This window comes from Sciurus vulgaris, assembly GCF_902686455.1.
Source record: "Sciurus vulgaris genome assembly, chromosome: 16".
Classification (NCBI taxonomy): Eukaryota; Metazoa; Chordata; class Mammalia; order Rodentia; family Sciuridae; genus Sciurus; species Sciurus vulgaris.
The window spans coordinates 5,765,453-5,786,695 of NC_136477.1; the positions used below are offsets into that span (position 1 = coordinate 5,765,453).

The window sequence follows — 21,243 nt, forward strand, 5'->3', positions numbered from 1 at the left end:
GAGGGGCTGGGCCAACCTGCCCTCCAGAGCTTCCTGCAGTCTAACAAAGTTGCCAGGAGAGGAAAGGGTATTCTCTCTGGTCATCGGTTGGTGCCAGCAAGGCCATGGGACTGAAGACAGGGTTAGTTAGTATTGGGGCAGGATATGACCCCACTTGGGCCTCCCCTGGGAGACATGCAGAAAGCCCAGCTTCCAGAAGAGCAGGATCTGGTTGCATTCATTCAGCACACACTGAAAGAAGCCTTCTAGGGTGCTCTGCCTCGTGCCTTATTCAAGGATCCCCAGTATAGTGAAAAGTGAACTGCCACTAATGTGGTCAGTGCCAAATAGACAACAGTTTGAGGAAATCAAGGAAGGCTTCCTGGGGGAGACAGTGTCAGAGCTTTCTCCAAGGGCAAAAGCATGAAGGCTAGATGTCACCAGGACCAGCAAGAAAGGTACAAGATGCCCAGGAAGGAAGAAGAGGTGAACTTGGATGTGGTCAGAGAAGGAGGGAGTTACTCAAGTTAGGATGAAGAATCTGAGTGCAGGCCATATAGCCCATCTCGTAGAGTGCCTGCCTCTCATGCTAGAGGCCCGGGTTTGAGTCCCCTGCACTCTGGGATTGTGGAAATAACAAAGGATGCAGAATCTGGGCTTTGAACTGAAGGCCGTGGGAGCCAGTTGAGGGCACAGGGGATGAAGGACACCGCCAGATGGACAAGAGTGTTGGAGGTCAGTGACGAGGCTGGTGCAGAGACCACGCTGAGTCGGGCAGGAGGGAAAGTGGATGCAAGCACCCTGGAGAAGAGGGCCCAGTGGGGCACAGTCCTTTGTGGGGCTTCCTATGAAGCTGAGCTGGAGTCCCAGCTGGTGTGTGGAGGGAAGAACAAGGGATGACAAAGGAAGGCTGCTGAGAGGCAGAATCTTAATTTGGTCTAGGCAGATCCCAGCCAGGCCCTGCCCTCTGCACCAGAGTGGCCCATAAGGTGGCTCCCTCTGCAACCTGAGGACTATCGGGCAGCCAGGCATGACAGTCACCGCACACCAGGACAACTAAACTGCATACTGTCCCATCACGTGGATGCCTCTGGGACAACACGCAGCAGTACCAGACTGAACAGACCCACAGTCACTGCCTCCTGTTGGCACAGGGCAGTTGGTTCCGCCCCAGTCAGATCGCCAGGCTAAGCAGGGTCCAGGAGGAGCAGTCCAAGTTTTTGCCCTGCCCTTTCATGGGGGCTGGCCTTCAGCATATCAAGAGTCAGACCTCCTCCTGGGCTTGTCTCAATGTCTGGGGAATGAGGGAATCTGGGTTTCCACCAGGGCCCAGTTGGAGAGGAAATCTTGATGGCTTACCATAAACCTGGGAGGCCGGGAGAGGGAGCTTGCCAGCCTTCCCCTCTACTCCCTCCTGGCTCCCCAGGGCGGAGACAACACTGCCCCTCTGGGCCCGTTCTCTTTGAACCCCGGGCTGGGAGGTAGCTGTTTTGGGGTGGGGACAAACCCAAATTAGTGGTCTCTTCCTGACAAGGGCTTGGTCACTGGGTGGAGTAAGGGGACCAGGCCCAAGGAAAGAGACAGAACTGAGGGCCCCATATTGGGTCCCACTGGCCTTTTGACCTGGGGCTTGCCCCCGTCATCCTCAGAGGGGAGCAGGAGACCCTTGGGGAGGAAAAGCCTAGGGCAGACCCTGCAGTGGGAGGGCCTGGCCTGGAGCTTGGGGCTTCGCACAGAAGCGTCTGGGCTGGGCGCAGGTAAGGAAGCACAAGCAATGCTGAGAGGACAGGGATGACAAGGAGGCGCAGGTAGGCACAGGGCAAGAATGCTCGTGGGGGTATGATGCACAGAATGGCACAGTGAGGACTCCCCGGCTCCCACCCAGCCCTGGGAGTCTTCCTTGCAGGCTCCAACCAGGTCAGTCAGCCCAACACCCTACATCCATGAAGGGTCCTTTTAAGAAGCCCCGGGCGGGGCGTTGGTCTGCCTTCCGCACTGCAGCCTCCTTAGTGAGCCCAGCGAGCACCCAGGGTCAGGAGGGAGGCGGGGGAACAGAGGATGCCAACGACCCCTCCCTGGCCTCCACTCACAGTTCCCGCCTCCAGGCCCTACTCTGGATGGGAGTCCCTATTCCGAGGACGCAGAAGGTAAGGGGATGTGCCCTGTGGGAAGAGGGCCAGACCCTTCTGACTTTTAACCCAGGAGTGCCAGCTCCTGGGGTCGAGTATGGGGAGAGCTCAGTCGCTCCTACACCTTGGCTGCGCACTAGCTCATCTATTCGCGCCCTCCTTGAGCCTAACGTTTCCACTAGAAGTAGGACTTGAAGAACTGCAAGTTCATGCACTTGGGTGGGCATGGCGCGGGGGGTGGGGGTGGGTGGCGACCAGGGCTCCGCAGAACTCTGAGACAGCCCCACCTCTTCTGCCCCTTCTTTCCCTCAGGCGAAAGCAGCAGTTCGGCCAGAACTCCCACACGCCAGAACCCCTCGCGCTGGTCAGCTGCCCCTGGTTCCGCAGAGGCCCCCAAGTCCCGGCCCCGCGGCGAGAGCGAGGGCGCACAAACTCCAATGTCCCGGTTTTATTGCAAACGCGGGCTGCGCCGGGTGGACGATGCACAGGACGTGAGGCGAGGATTAGATGGAGGGAGTAAGGAGGGACTCATGGAGGTCCGGGGCGTGTCTTAGGTCAAAGGGGCGGTGCTCGAGGGGACATCCTAGGCCAAGGGTGTGGGTGGGTCCCGAGCCTAAGCCAAAGGTAGGGGTGGAGCTTGATCCCAAAGACTAACGCTCTAGGGGCTGAAACCAATCTAACGACAGAGGGACTCCAGGGCAGTGGGGGCGGTGTCTAAGACAAAGAGGTGTAACCAGAGGGGCGGACCCTAAAGCAGGGGTGGGTATGGTAGGCGGGGCTGGCGTCTGGTTTAGTGGAAAGTCTCCACTTCCACAACAGTCCAGTCACCCTGTGGGGAGGCCACGTCATCCGGAGAGAAGCTGGTGACTGAAGTGATGCTGGCACGGGATTCGTCCAAAGGAGACAGCAATTCGGCCCAGCGGCCCAGTTCGGCGTCGCTGAGCGGAGCTCGGGAGCTCCCGGTGACGCCACCGCCTCCCGCACCCCCTGGACCACCGCCGCTGCCTCCCGCCGTACCCTCAGCCGCCGCCAGCAGCAGCGTGCGGCTCAGCAGGTGCTGCACGACGCTCGCCTGCAGCGCCCCCAGCGGCAGCTCGCCCAGGCGCGCAAGCTTCGGGCTCCGGGAGGACACCCCCGTCCCGGCTCCGGTCTCAGCCTTCCCACCGCCAGCGCCGGACTCGGGGCCCTGGTCAAGTGCGCCCGGTGTAGGAGTCGCCGACTCGGGCCCTTCCGCCTCGTAGATGGTGCACAGACCGTCAGCTGAGCCCGGCCCGGCAACCGGAGGCCATTGCAGGGCCGATCCTACCGGTAAAGATAGGACTTTGAGCCGAGGGAGCAGGAAGGTCCGTCCCCAATTCAACTGACCCTCCCCCAAGCTGAGAGCCCCGCCCCCGGCCCCACCGACAGCCCGGCTCCGCCCACAATCTCCCTGACCTGGAGCGCCGCGGATTGCCAGTGGTGGAGCGGAACTTCGGCTCCATGCGGCCGGGTGGCAGGCTGCGAGCTCCGCGTCTGCAGGTGGGGAGGCTGCGGCGCCGCCCTCGGGCCCGCTGTCATAGCCGCGCAGCTCCTCGGGCGTGCTTGTGGCGCTGCTACTGTGGCCGGCCAGGTCCGGTCCGCTCAATGTACTGGACGGGCTACGCGAGGGTGGCGGCGGCGCGACGGGGGCCAGCGCCAGGGTCAGCCGTGGACCCGAGATGGAAGCATCTGGACCTGGAGTCGGGGGGCGGCGTGGAACCTGCGGAGGGGACGAGGCAGGGGCCTGCAGAATGGGTGAGGACAGTGAGGGCGGAGCCTGCGAGGGAGGCGTGGTCAAGGGAGAGGGCGGGGCCTGAAGAGGGGACAAGACTCGAGAAAGAGGGGCCTGTTGAGGGGATGGGGTTGTGGGAGGCACCTGCAGAATGGGCAAGGCCGAAGGAGAGGGACCGGGAGGGTCCAGAGGTGGTACCTGTGGAGCTGGCGAGGCGGAAAGAGACAGAGGGACCTGCGGAGGAGGTGAGGCCAGAGGAGAGAGAAGAGCCTGCTGAGGTGGGGAGGCAGGAGAGGGAAGGGGCAAAGGGTATGTGGCAGGGGGAGAAGAAGCCTGCAGAGGGGGCAAAGTTAGAGAAGGTTGGGTTTCTATCGGGGAAATGGGCAGGAAAGAAGGTGTGGTCTGCGGAAAAGGTGAGCCCATGGAAAGTGAGGCCTGCGGAAAGGAAGAAGCCAAAGGAGAAGTGGACTGCGGTGAGGCCGGAGGAGTTGAGGCCTGTATGGGGGGCAGGGGCAGGAGAGAGGGAGTGGGCTGTAAAGGGGGCGTGATCAGAGAAGATGGGGCCTGCACAGGGGGTGTACCCAGGGAGAAGGAAGGGGACTGCAGAGGCAGGGAGGCCGACAGAGAAGGGGAACCTAGGGGAGCAACTGCCAGAGGGGAAGTGACCGGAAGAGAAGGGTCTGGTGAGAGGTTGGCCTGAAGTGGGGGCGGAGACAAGGCAGGACTGACCGGTGGAGGGGGCATAGTCAGAGTAGAAAGGGCTGGCAGAGAGGGGGCATTCTGTGGAGATGCTGGGGGAGAAAGAGGAGCTTGTGGAGGGGCGGTGGCTAAAGGCTGAGGAGCGGACGACGGAGGTGTGGCCAAGGGAGTCTGAAGAGCAGACCAAGCCGAAGCCTGGGTGGAAAGCATATTCTGCAGGGGCGGTGAAACTGATGTAACCATGGGCAGGGGACAGACGGAGGCCTCTTGAGGAAAGGCTATACCGCTGTGTGCGGGTGGAGCTTGCAGAGGAGGCGTGGCCGGTGGAGAGGGGAGAGTCTGCAAAGAGAGTGGAGCAACTATTGCTAGCGAAGGGGGCGTGGCCAATGGGCTGGTTAGTGTGTGTGAACGGGGCGTGGTCTGTGGGGAGGGTGGGGTGGGAAGATCCAGCAATGCAGGTGGAGGTGGTGTGGTTGGTGGAGAGAGAGGGAGTGTGGCCAGCAGGGGAGTCCCGGAGACTTGAGGAGGTGGAGGCTGCTGTGATGTGGAACCCGATGGCGAGGACGTGGCCACAGGAGGAGGAGATCCCAGGCCCTGCATTGAGACTGTGTCCTTTCTTGCAGATGTGGCCTGCAGAGGGCGTAGAGTGTGCAGCCCTTTGGACTTGGGCTGCGAGGTATGTGCAGGAGCTCGGGATGTTCCACGGGCCAAAGCCCCAGAACGGGCTGGGGAGGACAGTGGAGTAGCACTGCAGCCCTGGGGACGAGAGGCAGGCTTCTGGAGGCCCCCGCCAGCACTGGGCCGCCTCCTGGCAGCTGGGCTGGGCTCCGTGGCACTGCGTTCTGTGGCACTGCTCACTGATTTCCTGGGCACCTCAGTTGGGGGACGCGGACGGGCACTCGCAGCTGGTCTGGGAAGTCCCACTTCTGTGCCCATAGCCTTGGATCTCCGGGCAATGGCTGGGGAGGAGGCTCCTGAGGTGGGCCCTGAAGACTCTGGAAACAAAGCAGAAAACCCAAAGTGCCAGATACCTTCTGGCTAGTCCCCCTCACACCTAGGAACCACCTCAACCCCAGATCACATACCCTTTCGTGCTCCAGAGCTCAGGACACTCTTTTTGGGTGCCTCTGGGGTTTTTCCTCTAGCCACAGTTTCCTCAGCTGGGGGCCTGGGTCCCTTCTGTCCAACAGGGCCTGCCCTAGGGACAGGAGGAACCAGCTCCTTATTAGACTTACCAAATTTACATTTCCCCATCTGGGAAATGGGGCACATACCCTCTCTGTGGACCAAAAATGACTTCCACTCAGTTTGCACCTACTTATCTGCAAATGCTCCTGAGCCCTAACTCATGGGTAACATTAAAAAGTTTAGCCCAGTAAAGTGGCACAGCCCATAATCCCAGCAACTTGGGAAGCTGAGGCAGGAGAATCACAAGATCAAGGCCATCCTCAGCAACTTAGTGAGACCCTGTCTCAAAATGAAAAATAAAAAGGGCTGGGGATGTAGCTCAATGGTAAAGCATCCCTAAATTCAATCCCCAGGACCAAAAAAGTAAAAAATCAAATAAAATAAAAAGGGCTAATGTAGCTCAGTGGTAGAGTGCTAGCCTAGCACGTGTGAGTCCCTGGGTTCCATCCCCAGTTCTGCAGAGACAAAGGAGAATAAAAAAGAAAATAAAGCTGTTCAGACTGTAACACTAACCATTGCTTAAGATACTGGGGGTGGGGGCATGTTACCTGATGGTCCCGCTGGCACGCCCGGGGCTAGAGATAGAACCCTGGCTGGGGGTCTTGGCAGAGGCCCGCTCCCCTCTCCCAGCCGCTGGGGGCCTGGAGGCTGCAGGGAGAAAATTAAGTGGAAAGTGCCCCGGAAAGGAGTGTCTCCGAAGGAGGAGGGACGGGCGGGCGTGGGGTGATGGGCTCAGAACTGAGCAAGTTGGGTACCTGGGCTCCGCGGACCTGCCCCAGCGCTCCGAGCGGGTCCCACTCGGGCTGCAGCCTCCGGAAGAGCGACTCCGCTGACGCCCCCGGCTCGCTCCGCCAGGGGCCTTCTTCCCATGGCTCCCGTTGCTCCCAGAACTCGAAGAGCTGCGGGCGTTACTGGGGGAGGTGGTCGAGGAGACCCTGGGGGTTTGGGGGTCGCGAGGCCGGGAGGGCGAGCAGCCGGCGTCCGCACGGCGGCCCCGGCCTTGGCCTTGTCCTTCTTGTCCATCCCGCACCTGCCGAGGAGACAGACGGCTCAGCATCCCAGCTCCGGAACCACTACGTTGCCTGCTGGGCTCGAGGTCGCGGCACCTCGCTGCCCTTTCCCCAGCATCGCCGCCCACGGGTGTCCAGACCTCAGCCTCGGCCTGGCTGCCCCCCGACCCACTCACAGGCCGGTCTGCTCTTCGAAGCCCTCAGTCCCACCCCAGCCCTTTCCCCAAAGCTGAGAGACCCTGCCCGCCCCAGCCCCCTCGGCTCCGCGCATCACCATCCACGCCCTGCCCGTGGCCCACGGGCACCGAGAAATCAGCCTCGGGAAGGGAGGGCGGTCTCCACGTCCGGATGCGGGGGTCCGGCACGCACGCCCGGGCCTCCCCGCCACCCCCCAGCGCCATCCCCCGTCCTCCCGGAGGGATGCCGGCACCTGCCACGAGACAGAGCGGCCCCTCGGCCCGCGAACAGGCTACCGGAGACAAAGAGCCGCGTCCCGGGCCCGACCCCTCCCCCGCCCGGCCCGCGCCCGGCCCCGCCACCTGCTCGCGGCTCGCTCACCTCCGGCTCCGGCCTCCCGCCGCTCCACGAAGGGTCGCCCGGGGTGGGGCGGGGCGGGGCGGGAGCACCGCGAGCGGCGGGAAGGCCGCGGAGGGGGCTGCAGGCGGCGGCGCCGGGGGAGCCTGGCGGGCCCCGCCCCTCGGCCGCGGGCGGGGAGCCCCGGGCGCGCGCCGGATCCAAACCCGGGAGCGCGCGGATGGGGTGGGAGAGAGGCTCGCAGCGGAGGAAGGGGCCGCCTCTCGGCGGTCAGAGGGAGGCCTGTTTCCGCGACCGCCTAAAGACCCCAAAGACCCAACGAGAGGGACTCGGCGGGGAAAGCACTTGGGGACCCGCACTGGTCCCTACGCGCACTCACGCACCTGCTGCGACCAGCACCCCGACCACCTGGAGACCGAGGCCCGCCTGGACGCGGATAGGCTGAGCCCTGGCAACAGGGGGGCGGGACCACCGCGCCTCTGGCCCACCGACCAATCCAGAACCCGGGTCCCTGGTCCCGGCCGTGGCCTTCGCGACGGTGGAAGCCAGGCCGCCCGGCCCCCAAGGCTTTTCTCAAACCCTAAGAAATCTCCTTACCTAGGGTGGGGTGGGTCTCGTTGCTAGGAGACTGCAGCCTTGGGAAACTAAGGGATGCCAGGTGGATTCCAGATTTGGGGGAAGAGGAGGTAGGGAGGGATGAGAGCGAGGGGAAGCGCCAAGAAAAGCAGTATGGTGAGGGTACCGTGACCCAGTCCTCTGTAGGGCAGAACACTTCCACCTCCACACCCTCCACCGCTAGCTAGGTCACGTCAGTGAAGCCTCCCACCAAGAGTTGGCCTCTGGGGGACCAGATTACCGGGAACTAGGTGGTATCAAAACAAGTCCATAAAGGCTCTGAGGACATCTTTTCCGATTGCCTCAGTCTACCACGAGCAAGGAAGAGGTGTCATTTAGTTGTCTTCACCTGCCACCAGTAGGACCCCCGTGGAGCGTGACATGGACCAAAATTCTGGAGGCTAGTGGTCTCTGAAATAAAAGGGCTTCTTGAGCCATTACGGTTGCTAGCCTGAAAAAGGATGGGGTCTTGGAGCAAGTTCCCATAACTTCCAGAAACAGAGCTGGATAGAGGTTGACAATACATTCACTGGACCTAGAGATAAAACCATTTTTATAACAAAAATTGGGGGAAGCAAGCATGAATTGTTTCATTGAACTTTCATGGCTACAGATAAAAGGAACAGGGTAACAAAATCATGCAGAGTTTGGGATAGGAAGTCAGTCCACAAGAAGGTCTTGCTGCTTCTGGAATGGTCAGGATAGTTCGCAGGATGCAGGTGGTGGCAAGGGGGTGGCAGTGGGATTGAGTTACGATTTTAACACAACTTCAGGAATAGTTTTGTTGTACAGGCAGCCGCTAACTTACTGACTCCCTTATCTCCCTCCTCCTCCATTCTTTGGCCCTTGCAATTAAATTGAAGACATCTCAGAATTTTTCTCTAATCGAGGGGTGTAGACTAAAGCAGGAAATGGTCATTCTCAGCTGCCTTGTGCTGGCCTCCTGATGAGCCTCCCCTTGTCCCTGAGGGTCTGGCTTTGTCACCTCTGTTAGCCAAATTCTCTCCCCCTATTGTGCTTTCCACTTGATGCCTCCTGACTCACAGCCCCTCCCCACTCCATCCCAAAGAGTGAGCTCCCTGTGCTGTCACGCGTGCACACATACGTGCCCGCACCTGCACTGCTGCACGAGAGTACACACGCATGCAAGAGAAGGGAGCGATCCTCGTCCGAAACTCAGAGGGCTTCTTAACTAGGGTGTGGCTAGACGTAGGAGGCTGGGCTTTTTCCATTCAAGATTTGTGCCCATTTGAATTTCCAGGGATGGAAGAAAGAGAAAGATGTCAAACTCAGAACTGAATGCCCTGCTTTGTCCTCCTGATTGGATCATTTAGGCCTCACCTCCCTCCCCAGATCTCCTGATTATCACCTATGTTAGCCTCTTGTGGCATGACAGCAGCTGGCTCCCCTGCCTGCCTGTTTACCCATCTTCCAACAGCACTCCCCTCCTGTGTCACTGCCGCCTACCGGAGACCTGACCTCCTGCGTTCTGACCGCAGTACAGGGGGTCCTCCAAGGGTACATTGACAGCAGCCTGTATTCAGTTAGGATCCTGACTCTGCTGTCCTATAAAAACACTCCCCAGATGCTTATGAACAGGGGAGGAAGCCAGGTGCAGTGGCTTGGACCTGTAGACCCAACTGCTTGGGAGGCTGATGTGGGAGGATCACTTGAGCCCAGGTGATCCAGACCAACCTGGGCAGCACAGGGAGACCTGGTCTCAAAACAAACAAACAGCGGAATAAATAACACAAAGTAAAGTATGCCCTGCAATAGAATACTACTCAGCAAAGACAAAGGACAGAATACCGGCACACTGAAAGTAGTAACTAATTTCCAAACCATGACAAACAAAAGAAGTTACAAGAACACACACAAACACACACACACACACACACACACACACACACACAACATGCGCTCTATGATTTCAGTTATAGAGCATTCTAGAAAATGCAAGCTAACCTCAAGTGACAGAAAGCAAATCATGGCTTGCTTATGGATGGTTGGAGGGATTAAATGAACCACCCAGGACAGCCACTCTCAGGTTACTGACCCTCAGGAATTATGCAAAATAATAAATGCTCATTCTAAGCTACTAAATTTGGGGGAACTTGGTTACTCAGCAATAGATCTGTGAAACTCACATTTACAGGGTCTTAGGGTATTAGATAACAAGTACTTGTCAGAGCTGGAAAAGCTGAACCCTTTGTGTGCTGTTGCTGGAAGCATAAAATGGTGCAGCCCCCATGGAAGGCAGTGGAAAGGCTCTTCAAGACATTAACTAGAATACCATATGACTCAGCAATTCCAACCCTGCACTTACGCCCAAAAGAACTGCACACGACAATTTGAGGAGAGATTGTCCGCCGCCCCCCATGTGGATAGCAGCATCACTCACTACAGCCAAGTGTAAACAAGCCAAGTATGCACCGACTGATGAATGGTTAATCAGAACGAGGCCCATCCATACAATGGAATATTATTCAGCTTTAAAAAGAAAATTCCGCCAGGCATGATGATGCACACCTGTCATCCTAGCTGCCTTGGGAAGCTAAGTCAGGAGGATCACACCAATTTGAGGCCAACCTTAGCAACTTAGTAAGACCCTGTCTAAAAATTTAAAACATTTTTTTAAAAAAGGGACCAAGAGGGCTGACACTGTGGCTCAGTGGTGGAACATTTGTCTAGCACACGTGAGGCACTGGGTTTGATCCTCAGCACCACATGCAAAAAAAAAAAAAAAAAAGAAGAAAAAAACTAAATAAAATAAAGCTATTGTTAAATATCCACTTACAAAAAGAAAAAAAGGTGGGTGGGGACCAAGGTAAAGTGCCCCTGGATTCAATACTTAGTACCAGAGAAAGAGGAGGAAATAAAAAAGGATTAAAATTTTTAAAAAAAGACGAAAATTCTGATACATGTTACAATGTGGATGAACCCTGAGAAGACTGTGCCCAGTGAAATCAGTCACAAAAAGACAAACACTGTACCATTCCACATCTGAGGTCCCTAAAATAGACACATTCATAGAAACAGAAAGGAGAACGCGGGTGTGGAGGTCGGAGGAGGGAGAGGGAGAGTTAATTTCACAAAACGAACAGCAGTCGGGAGATGGCTAGTGGTAAAGTTTACACAATATAAATGCCTTTAATGCCACTGAGCTGTGCACTTAGTTCCATGTTAGGTGTATTTTTCCAGTTTTTCAAAGCTGGGCATCACTGTGTGGTAAGACGCCACCGCCAAGGGGCTGTAAAGTGGGAGCCTTTCCATAGAACACTCGGAAGCCGTGTGGAGGACGTGGGCTACAACCCAGCCATTCCACTCAGACGTCTGTAACTGCAGCAGGTCCCCTGCGGTCCTCTCAGCGTTCCTGAGCACTCTCGGTGCCCACACAGGGAGGGCCAAGGGTCCGGGGAGACACTCTTTCCATTCCCCTTCTCCAGAACAGCCCTCAATGACAGATGGGCTGGTGGCTACATACCTCCATTCCCTCATGTCTTTGGCGGAACAACCTGGAGGTGTCTCCACCATCTAGAGTTTCCCGCAGAGTGTGGTTCAGCCCTGACCAGCCTTTTATCCTCCTTAACTGTAAGCTGGCTTCTTGGTCCTCCCAGTCTCACTCCTCATTTCCCTTTTGCTTTATCCTGGGATCACGTGCCAGAAAAACCATTTGCATCCAATTCCTCCTCTCAGGGTGTGAGGTTGGAGGAGCTCAAACAATCTCCCATCAATCACCCATCCATCAATTACTGATGCCTGCCCAGTGTCAGGCACCATTCCAAGAGCTGGCAATACAGCAGGAAGCAAAGACATGGGTGACCAGGGCTCCTAGAGCTTGTATTCCAGTGACTAGGATTCCTGCACGAGTAAGCAAAGCATTTGCATATAGTTGCAAACAAACCTCCAGGGCATGGATCCCCAGAAGCCTCTCTGAAGAAAGAAAGGACAAGTGTTCTCAAAGGTCTCTGTCTCCAAGAGTCCTCAGGAACCCCTTTTCCCTGACCACTGCTTCAGCCTGATTTGTTACAACCACAGCACTTGTCCAGAACTGACATTATCTCACTCCCTCATTTGTTTGTATGCTTAATGTTTGTCTAGAAAGAAACTCTGGGGCTAGGATGTAGCTCAGCAGTAGAGTGGCTTGCATAGCACAGGTGAGACCCTGGGTTCAGACCCAGCAACCCCCCCCCCCCCAAAAAAAAAAAAAATCAAATGAACACGCAAGAAGTTTCTGGACTGTCTGTGGTAGTACTCAGAGGGCCTTTGATTTAGGTGATCCTGGCCCTACATGCCTCAGGCTGTCTAAGAGCTGGGGATATTTTCATTTTCTCCTTGGGGAAGGGAGCTGACTTCCCTACCTAGAACGGATGGGCTTTCCATTCTGCAGGGATTTAACCCAGGTGGTAGTGGGTGGTCTGTTTGGTTTGCTATTCTGTGACCCACTCCAGGCTCCCCTGAGGTGACCGCAAGGTTAGGGCTGTGGTTTCCAGAAGTGGGGCTCCCAGCCTGGAACTCCCCAGCTACCAGAGCCCTCTGCCCCCTCCCTGCAGCCCCCAAGATCTGGGCACAGCCTGCCCCAACTTCTCCAGGGTGGGCCACGAGTCCTGACAGGGGCAGCCAGGCTAGGACCCCCACTGGGCTGGCCGCTTTTGACTAGGCCCAGCTCCTACCCCGAAGCCAGAACAGAAGAGGAAGGCCTCCCCTCTCCCCTGCTCCCCAAGGAGGAGCCATCTTCCACCTGAAGTCTAGTCACCTGTGACTTGGTTGGGCTTCGAGGCCAAGCGGCCGAGCTTTGAGGGTTGGGGGGAGCCTTCCCACCCATTCCTGACACCTGTCCAGAAAGACGGTCATAGCGTAGCTTTGAGAGTCCCCAGGACGCTCGTTTCCTCAGTTTCCCCCCTGCAGCTGGACGGCAGACTCCTAAAGCCCCTCCCCTGGGGCCGGCTCCGTGCCCACCTGGCGCAGGGCAGGAGGACGATCCCTCGCCCACCGGCGATCGCGTGGCGCTCAGAGCGGGGTAGACCAGCGAGGCGGGCCGAGCCGTCCAGGGGCGGGGCGGGGCGGGGCGGCTCTCGGGCTCCTGGCCCGCCCGCCCGCCCTGACTCACCCTGGCGAACCCGCCCGGGAACTCTGCGGGAGTCCGGGCCGCTCCGCTCCCAGGACCCAGGAGTTGGGCCCAGCGTCCATCCCGGAGCTGTGAGTAAGGGGCTCTTCGGCCGCGGGGGCGGGGTGGCCAGGTGGGGTCGGACTGCGGCTGGGACCTGGCGGAGGGGAGGCTCGCTCAGGTGCTGCGGGCACCGTGGCCCGGGCGGGACGGGACGTCCGGCGCACACCAGGAGCTGGCGGGTGGGGACAGGGGTGCGCAAACAGAGGCGGGGCCCCAAGGCCGCCTGTCCTGAGAGTCGGGCAGACCCAGTCAAGTGAGGAAATGAAAATCAACAGGCAGGGGTCGACCTTGGGGCTCAGGATCTCCGTATCCTGCCCTGGGGGCGGGGCTGAGAAATCAGAGACAACTTGTCCCAGCGAGCGACTCAAAGCCCCAGAACCCTTCCACTTGGGATCCTCACCAACAGCTTTCGGAGGTTTTTTTGAACTTCAACACTCCCCAGACCCCAAGTCCCAGCAAGGGAAGTTTGGAAACTGTGCTAGTTGGCTGTGTCCATAGTGCTGGCCAGAGATCTGCTATTAAGTGGGCCATCTTCCCCCGTTCCCCACCTCAGTTTCCCCCTGTGAAAAAAGCAGGAGTTGAACTTCGTGCTCTTCAAGGCGGAAAATCTGCTGTTTCTTCCTGGCCCCTTAGCATATGGGCCGTGGGTGGGGAGGGGGCCGCCTCCCACCACCCACCACCTCCACTCCAGCAGTAGGAAGTTACCCACCACATCATGAGGAGGCAGGAAGCCTGAGGGAGCCTGGGAGAGGCGAAGCGGGAGCCAGGCCCAGCTGAGGGGCCTTGTGGTCCTAGACTGGCCTTCTGGAACAACCCTTCAGGGTTCTTTTTGCAGAGATGCCGTATCACTGTGCGAGGTGCCTTCCCGAGACAGAGCACAGTGAGTGCCATCAAGCAGGCAGGAGGTGGGACTGGGGTGGGCCAGGCTCAAAAGCCACTGTAAACATGAAAGCCTGATGAAGTCACAGCTCTCCCCCAAGTCTGGAAAACAAAAACCTGACTCCCAAGTTCCCAAAGTTGGGAGAAGACGATGCATTGAGGACATCTGGTGGCCCGCACTGAGCGTGCTCCCCATTGCCATCTTCTTCTGCCCCTCCCCCAGTTACCAACCCCTCTTCCTGGGCCCTGCCACTAGCCCTGCTGAGACGCAGGGGGGCCAATCTTGCGTCTGCGGAAATTTAATGGCAGGTTCGGGACCATCAGGTTTGAGTCACGGAGACAGATAATGATAATCCCCAGCATCAGCCTTTTGATTCTTTATGTGTACACACCTTGTCCCCTGGAGTCACTGGGAAGTCCAAATGGGACCCTGAGGGTTTTTGTCTTTTTGCCTATGACTGTGCACCCAGGAGGGTGGAATTTACATCATTGTGAGATAGGTTCTGAAGGGCGACCAGGACAAGGAGTTGGTCCCTACCAATGCGTGTGGCATTTCTGCCACCGTTCCCAGCTTTTTCTAGGGTAAAGCAACTGAACAGCATCCCTCCAAGGATCCACTGAGGCCACCCTAGGACAGTGGCTGAAACTTGATGCAGATGTTACAGTTCTGCAAGATGTTCCCTTGTTCTGGGTCTTCCTTCTGGTCAGTGTGTATATTGCATTTTGTACCCTCGTACACAAATATGTGTGCTCCAAAATGTCCCCAGGTATCCCTTTTGGTGGCTACCATGTACATTCATCCTTGGGGGTTGCTGAGCTGCTCTGGGCTTTTCAATAGATGAGACGCTGCTGATGAGGGCTGGAGACATTCTTGGTTTTCTGTGTAGGGCTGGGAGAGTTAGTGGGAATGGGGGATGGGCCATTGTGAGAGGGATCCTGCGCTCTGGATGAATGGGGGGCGTGAGTGTCCACCATGTGTGTGCAGACCCTGTCTGCCTCCTTGCCTGCAGATCTGCCACACTGAGGTGGGAGCCTCGGAGGGAATGAAGGGGAGTAGTTGTCAGGGACTGCCAGCTCTGAGGCTGTACCATGGTCCCCACCCCTACCTTGTCCCCACTCAGAAGTCACTCCAAAACCTTTGGGGGACATGGGGACTAAAAAGGGAGACAGGGTACGAGCGTGGTTGGCTGAGGTATGAGACAGGGACCAGGACTTCCCTCCTCTACCTAGTCCAGCTTGTGCCCAGTGACAGGATGGGGATGGGAAGCTCTTGAAAGCCTGATTAAGGGACAGGGGAGAGAGATGGGGGAAACTTGGACGCGGGCAGGGGTGAGCTGCCTAGGGACCCTGCTCTTTCCCCCTCAGCCTTGCCAAGTGGCTGCCGCCTCAGAGGATGATGTCCCAGCTTCATGCCCCTCGCTCCAGTATGTGACTTGGGCTGGCCAGACTGTATCTGCAGTAATGATACCTTGGTCAAAAAGGAAGCCAGGGACAGACAAGTGGGCCGGCAGCCCAGCTCCGTGCCAGTTGTGGGTGTCACCTGGGAGCATTCCATTTGTGGGTCCTCCACCCTTTGGCCATTCCAACACTCCCCCTCCCTCGCAGGGCCCAGATCTGTAGTTTGTACCTCAGATGCTGGGCTTTAGCCCCTTTAGAAACTCAGGTGTCCTGGCCACACACCCCCCCAGGGCTGACTACCTTCGCTGGGCCACTCCCTAACCCCTGGGGCCCTGGTAACCAGAGCAGAGCCAGGCTCCAGCCAGGCTCCAGCCGGCTTTTCCGGTTGGAGGTTGGAGGTGGTGCCCAGGAGCACCCCTGGAGGGGGTGGGGGGACCCACGCCCCGGAAGTCCTGAGCTGTGGAGCGCTCTCCTGCCTGGTGGCAGTGAGTCTAGGCTGGAGTTGGGAGACCCCAGGTGGGTGTTTTGGGGCTTCCAGCATCAAGGGTGGAAGGCAGGTACTGGGTTTGGAGAGAAGTCCACCAGGTAAGGCTGGGGGACAGGAACCCTGTGGACTATCCTCTTGAGCTCTGAGAAGGCAGGAGAAACAGTAAGATGTGAAGTCCTGGCTCTGGGAAGGAGGGGGGGGGGGGGGGGCAAAGCCTAAGAGGAGAGGGCACAGGGCTCGTGGGTTCTGTCAGGGAGCACAGGCTGTGTCTGCCCCTGGGGATCCCCCTGCCAGGCGGGTGCCCCTTCCTCATGATCTCACTACACCAGTCTCCTGCCTGCTATAGGCAGGATGATCCCGGTGGCCGAGTTCAAGCAATTCACCGAACAGCAGCCTGCGTTCAAGGTGCTCAAACCCTGGTGGGACGTGCTGGCTGAGTACCTCACTGTGGCGATGCTCATGATCGGGGTCTTCGGCTGCACCCTCCAGGTAAGGGACCGGGCCATCAAGGGCGGGGCCCCGCTGGAAGCCTTCTTGTCAAGCCCTTGCTCACTCATAGCCGATTCCTACCCCTTACCTCCTATGGTATTCCCAGCTTTGACAACTCTCTGCTTATCCCTGGAATCTAGAAAGAACTGAGGCTACTGACTTTGGTAAGGCTGCTGTATATCAAGTAGCACGGACTGAGGGGCCTAAACACCAGAAACTTATGACCTTGCAGTTCTAGGCGGCAGGGGAGATCAAGGTGCTGTGGACAGGGTGGGCTCCTCCCGAGGACTGTGAGAGAGAATCTGTGCCAGGTCTTTCTCCTAGACTCTGGCAGCCCCAGAATCTTGGCTTGCAGATGGCATTCTCCTGTGTCTCTGTTCAAATGTCCCCTTTCTATAAGGACATAGTCCTACTGGATTAGGGTTCACTCTCATGGCCTCAGCTTGATTACCTCTGCAAAGGCCCTTTTCTAAAGAAGGCCACTTTCACAAGGATTGGAGGTTGGGGACTTCAACATCTTTTTGAGGGGAGGAACACAATCCAACCCAACTCCTTTTTTCAGACAAGGACCGATGCAGACTCCTCCAGAGTCAGGCAGCTGGCAAGGGTCTAGGATCAGGTCTCTCATCTTCTGCCTGCTTCTCTCCCCTTCCCCCTGCTTCAGAGTCCCCACACCCTGTTTTGCCATCTCCCCATGCTCAGGTGACGCAGGACAAGATCATCTGTCTGCCCAGTCATGAACCCCGGGAGAACCTCTCAGAGGCTCCCTGCCAGCAACTGTTGCCTCGGGGGGTCTCTGAGCAGATGGGGGGTCTCCGGCAGCTCAGTGGGCTCAAGAACAACCTGGACCTGCAGCAGTACAGCTTCATTAACCAGCTCTGCTACGAGACCGCGCTGCACTGGTACGCCAAGTACTTTCCCTACCTCGTGGTCATTCACACACTCATCTTCATGGTCTGCACCAGCTTCTGGTTCAAGTTCCCTGGCACCAGCTCCAAGATCGAACACTTCATCTCCATCTTGGGCAAGTGTTTTGATTCACCATGGACCACACGGGCCTTGTCTGAGGTCTCTGGGGAGAACCACAAGGGCCCTGCTGCTGGACGGGCCACAGCAATCATGGTGACCACAGCAGGGACAGGGACAGGGAAGACAAGTGAGGGAGAGAAGGAAAAGGTGCTGGCAGAGCCCGAGAAGGTGGTGACTGAACCTCCTGCTGTCACCCTGCTAGACAAAAAGGAGGGTGAGCAGGCAAAAGCCCTATTTGAGAAGGTCAAGAAGTTCCGTGTGCATGTGGAAGAGGGTGACATCCTCTACACCATGTACATCCGACAGACAGTGCTCAAAGTATGCAAGTTCTTAGCCATCCTGGTTTACAACCTGGTGTACGTGGAGAAGATCAGCTTCCTGGTGGCCTGCCGGGTGGAGACCTCCGAAGTCACCGGGTATGCCAGCTTCTGCTGCAACCACACCAAGGCTCACCTCTTCTCCAAGCTGGCCTTCTGCTACATCTCCTTCGTGTGTGTCTACGGGATTACCTGCCTGTACACCCTCTACTGGCTGTTCCACCGGCCCCTCAAAGAGTACTCCTTCCGTTCCGTGCGGGAGGAGACAGGCATGAACGACATCCCCGACGTCAAGAACGACTTTGCCTTCATGCTGCACCTCATAGACCAGTATGACTCCCTCTACTCCAAGCGCTTCGCTGTCTTCCTCTCCGAGGTCAGCGAAAGCCGCCTGAAGCAACTCAACCTCAACCACGAGTGGACTCCTGAGAAGCTTCGGCAGAAGCTGCAGCGCAACGCGGGGGGCCGGCTGGAGCTGGCCCTCTGCATGCTCCCTGGACTGCCTGACACCGTCTTTGAGCTCAGCGAGGTGGAAGCGCTCCGGCTGGAGGCCATCTGTGACATCACCTTCCCCCCGGGCCTCTCACAGCTGGTTCACCTCCAGGAACTCAGCTTGCTCCACTCACCCGCCCGCCTGCCCTTCTCCTCACAGGTCTTCCTGCGGGACCGCCTGAAGGTGATCCGCGTCAAGTGTGAGGAGCTCCGCGAGGTGCCCCTCTGGGTGTTTGGGCTGCGTGGCTTGGAGGAGCTGCACCTGGAGGGGCTGTTTCCCCCAGAGCTGGCCCGGGCCGCCACCCTCGAGAGCCTCCGGGAGCTCAAGCAGCTCAAAGTGCTGTCCCTGCGCAGCAATGCCGGGAAGGTGCCCGCCAGTGTGACCGATGTTGCGGGGCACCTGCAGCGACTCAGTCTACACAATGACGGGGCCCGCTTGCTTGCCCTCAACAGCCTCAAGAAGCTGGTGGTACTGCGGGAGCTGGAACTGGTGGCCTGCGGGCTGGAGCGCATCCCCCATGCCGTCTTCAGTCTAGGAGCACTGCAGGAACTGGACCTCAAAGACAATCACCTGCGGTCCATCGAGGAGATCCTTAGCTTCCAGCACTGTCGGAAGCTGGTCACGCTCAGGCTGTGGCACAACCAGATTGCCTATATCCCCGAGCATGTGCGGAAGCTCAGGGGCCTTGAGCAGCTCTATCTCAGCCACAATAAGCTCGAGACCCTGCCCACCCAGCTCGGCCTGTGCTTTGGCCTCCGTTTGTTGGATGTGTCCCACAATGGGCTGCGTTCCCTGCCGCCCGAGTTGGGTCTCCTCCAGAACCTGCAGCACCTGGCTCTCTCCTACAATGCCCTCGAGGCCTTGCCAGAGGAGCTGTTCTTCTGCCGAAAGCTGCGCACGTTGCTTCTGGGTTACAACCACCTGAGCCACCTCTCTCCCCACATTGCTGCCCTCCGGGCCCTCAGCCGCCTGGAGCTGAAGGGCAACCGTTTGGAAGCACTGCCAGAAGAACTTGGCAACTGCACGGGGCTCAAGAAGGGAGGACTACTGGTGGAGGACACCCTTTACGAGGGGCTGCCTGCCGAGGTGCGAGAGAGGATGGAAGAGGAATGAAGCCGGGGTGGAGAAGGTCGAGGGAGAGGCCTTCAGATGCTTCTGCCCCAGCCAGCAGTGTCTTCCAAGGGAGAGGGCCACTGGGTCCAGCCAGGAGAGGAGGGGCAGACATGTCAGCTTTGTGGGGTCCAGACAAGATCCTGGGACTGGTTTGTCTAGAGAGATACAGGAAGTTGTGGATTTGGGGTGGAACCCCATACAGAAGGATTAACTCCGAATTCTCAGACAAAAACCACACCTGTGTCTTTGGCTGGTTGGCTTGCCCTCCCTCTGGACATTCCAGCTCAATTAGTGTCACATATGGGAGTGGGAACACATCCCAATGGGATTTCCAACCCTCCCACCACCAACAAAGCAGCTTACATCTGGGGTTCTCTCCCAAGGAGAGGACACAGACACAAAGGACCAGCTCCCTAATCCCTATCCCAGCTTTGATGCTAAGTCTTTATTTATGAGTCCTTTGCTACAGATATGTGTACCAACAACAATTGGCCTTCTATTTGGCTATGTGCCAAAATCAACTGAGGGGCTAGGACAAAACAGAATATCCAAGGCCCCACCCTTGAAAGGCTCATTCAGGAGTTTAGGGTGGGGGCCAGGAACCTGGTAATAAGTAACATGCCAGGTAATTCCGATGCAGGTAGTCCTAAGCCTATATGATGGAAACACTAACCTAAAGAATAGCTATCTGAATGTCTAGATTCTGTGCCCCTTTTAGATCCTGGCCCTTCGAGAACCCAATGAAAGCTGGGCACCTCCCTCCTTAGGAAATGCTCCTGTAACACACTTGCAAAACTCTGCAAACCACCTCAGGCAGCTGACAGATTCCCCCAGAGGGATATTCATGGCAGTGTCCTCCCTGCTGTGGGGGCTACATTTTTCTGAGGACAGGTAGGGACTTTGTTTTTGGATGTCCCTGGGTGGGGGAGTATAAACCATTGGGTGCTTAATAAATATTATAACCATGATTCTGATCTTTTATGTACACTCCTATTGTCTAGACCTGTTCACAGAACTAATTGGCAACACCTGTCTGCCAGAATCAAGGATGTGTCTATCCTGGGAGGAGAGGCACCAAAGGGGCTCAAGAGGGCAAGGTAGAGACCTCCTCCCTTCAGAAGCAGAAATCCAGTGGTGTCTTCTGCCTTGTTTTTTTCCGGAGAATCCCTTTTCTTCTCCCTCCCCTTTTATCCTCTTAACTCCACATTTGTGAGTCTGCTCCACCCATAAGTGATCATCAGGAGTCCCCACAAGCCTTCAACACGCATCCCAAGGTGTTCCCAAGGTGTTCCCAAGGTGTCCCGTGTTGGACTCCAGAATGAATAGGGCACTTGGCACAGCGCCACCTCGTGGGTTTGGCTACTTGCCAAGTGTCTGCAAAAGGCTGGTCTCCTGATACCTTAGAGCAGATAGCAGCTGCTATTAAGGGACCCAGGGTTTCAGATGGGGACATTTCCCCAGCACCCAACTTACCCCTTAAGAGGAGTTATTTAGGCCGGGGGGTGGGCACCAGGCAGAAGCAAGAAACCCCAGGGCTCACACGAATTCTACAGGTCGACTCACATTCTGGAAGCGGGACAGGTGAAGGTGGGACGTCTTAAGGTCCCAGGCAACGGTGGCCAGCAATTTTGGTCTTGACCTTGGCCCTGTCATCGAGGCCAGAAGTCACGCCACTGCATTTCCAGAGCCCTTCCCTCGCGCTAGGTCTTGGCCAACCCTGAGCTTGCTGGGACTAGTTGAAATGGAAAGGGCTTCCCACGGGTGCATAATTGTGGTGAGGAGGCCACACCGCATGCATGCGGATCATAACAGGGATCTTAAAGAAGCGCTCGGGAATAAGTCAGTTCCGTGAGGGTGCGGCTGCCAGGACCGACTGGGGCCGGGAAGAGCAAGGAAACTGAAGATGCACTGCTACGGCAACCACAAGTGACAGCAAGTGCACTCGCGCAGTAGAAGCCACGCGC

General features: G+C 57.4%; 2 protein-coding genes across 7 annotated transcripts; one reads left to right on the forward strand and one right to left on the reverse strand.

The window, feature by feature from the left end:
* Nucleotides 1-2,426: 2,426 nt before the first annotated feature.
* PRR36 (proline rich 36) lies at nucleotides 2,427-16,167 on the reverse strand. Of its 4 annotated transcripts, XM_079116312.1 has the most exons (6): nucleotides 13,015-16,167; nucleotides 6,501-6,775; nucleotides 6,294-6,393; nucleotides 5,643-5,755; nucleotides 3,543-5,552; nucleotides 2,431-3,410 (listed from the first exon to the last, which is right to left on the reverse strand). In XM_079116312.1, the coding sequence occupies exons 1-6, from the start codon at nucleotides 13,092-13,094 to the stop codon at nucleotides 2,899-2,901; spliced, it is 3,090 nt and encodes a 1,029-aa protein (XP_078972438.1). In that variant the 5' UTR covers nucleotides 13,095-16,167; the 3' UTR covers nucleotides 2,431-2,898. The 4 variants fall into 4 exon arrangements, with proteins under 4 accessions (XP_078972435.1, XP_078972436.1, XP_078972437.1 ...); XM_079116309.1 differs by having other exon boundaries at nucleotides 2,427-5,552; XM_079116310.1 differs by lacking the exon at nucleotides 13,015-16,167 and adding an exon at nucleotides 11,389-11,450 and having other exon boundaries at nucleotides 2,427-5,552.
* Nucleotides 12,999-20,247, forward strand: LRRC8E (leucine rich repeat containing 8 VRAC subunit E). 3 transcript variants are annotated; one of them, XM_079116316.1, is made up of 3 exons: nucleotides 12,999-13,103; nucleotides 16,185-16,327; nucleotides 17,030-20,247. In XM_079116316.1, exons 2-3 carry the CDS (start codon nucleotides 16,190-16,192, stop codon nucleotides 19,277-19,279), a joined length of 2,388 nt encoding a protein of 795 aa, XP_078972442.1. In that variant the 5' UTR covers nucleotides 12,999-13,103; nucleotides 16,185-16,189; the 3' UTR covers nucleotides 19,280-20,247. The 3 variants fall into 3 exon arrangements, with proteins under 3 accessions (XP_078972442.1, XP_078972443.1, XP_078972444.1); XM_079116317.1 differs by lacking the exon at nucleotides 12,999-13,103 and having other exon boundaries at nucleotides 16,168-16,327; XM_079116318.1 differs by lacking the exon at nucleotides 12,999-13,103 and having other exon boundaries at nucleotides 16,199-16,327; nucleotides 16,992-20,247.
* The last annotated feature ends 996 nt before the right edge of the window (nucleotides 20,248-21,243 follow it).

Excerpts from the sequence above, each read along its gene's own strand:
- PRR36 (XM_079116309.1), bottom strand. The coding sequence starts at position 13,094 with ATGGACGCTGGGCCCAACTCCTGGGTCCTGGGAGCGGAGCGGCCCGGA. Across the intron at positions 6,776-13,014 it reads TCCCGGGCGGGTTCGCCAGG|GTGCGGGATGGACAAGAAGG; the intron begins GTGAGTCAGGGC and ends TCTCCTCGGCAG. Across the intron at positions 5,553-5,642 it reads GAGCTCTGGAGCACGAAAGG|AGTCTTCAGGGCCCACCTCA; the intron begins GTATGTGATCTG and ends CTTTGTTTCCAG.
- LRRC8E (XM_079116316.1), top strand. The coding sequence starts at position 16,190 with ATGATCCCGGTGGCCGAGTTCAAGCAATTCACCGAACAGCAGCCTGCG. Across the intron at positions 16,328-17,029 it reads TCTTCGGCTGCACCCTCCAG|GTGACGCAGGACAAGATCAT; the intron begins GTAAGGGACCGG and ends CCCCATGCTCAG.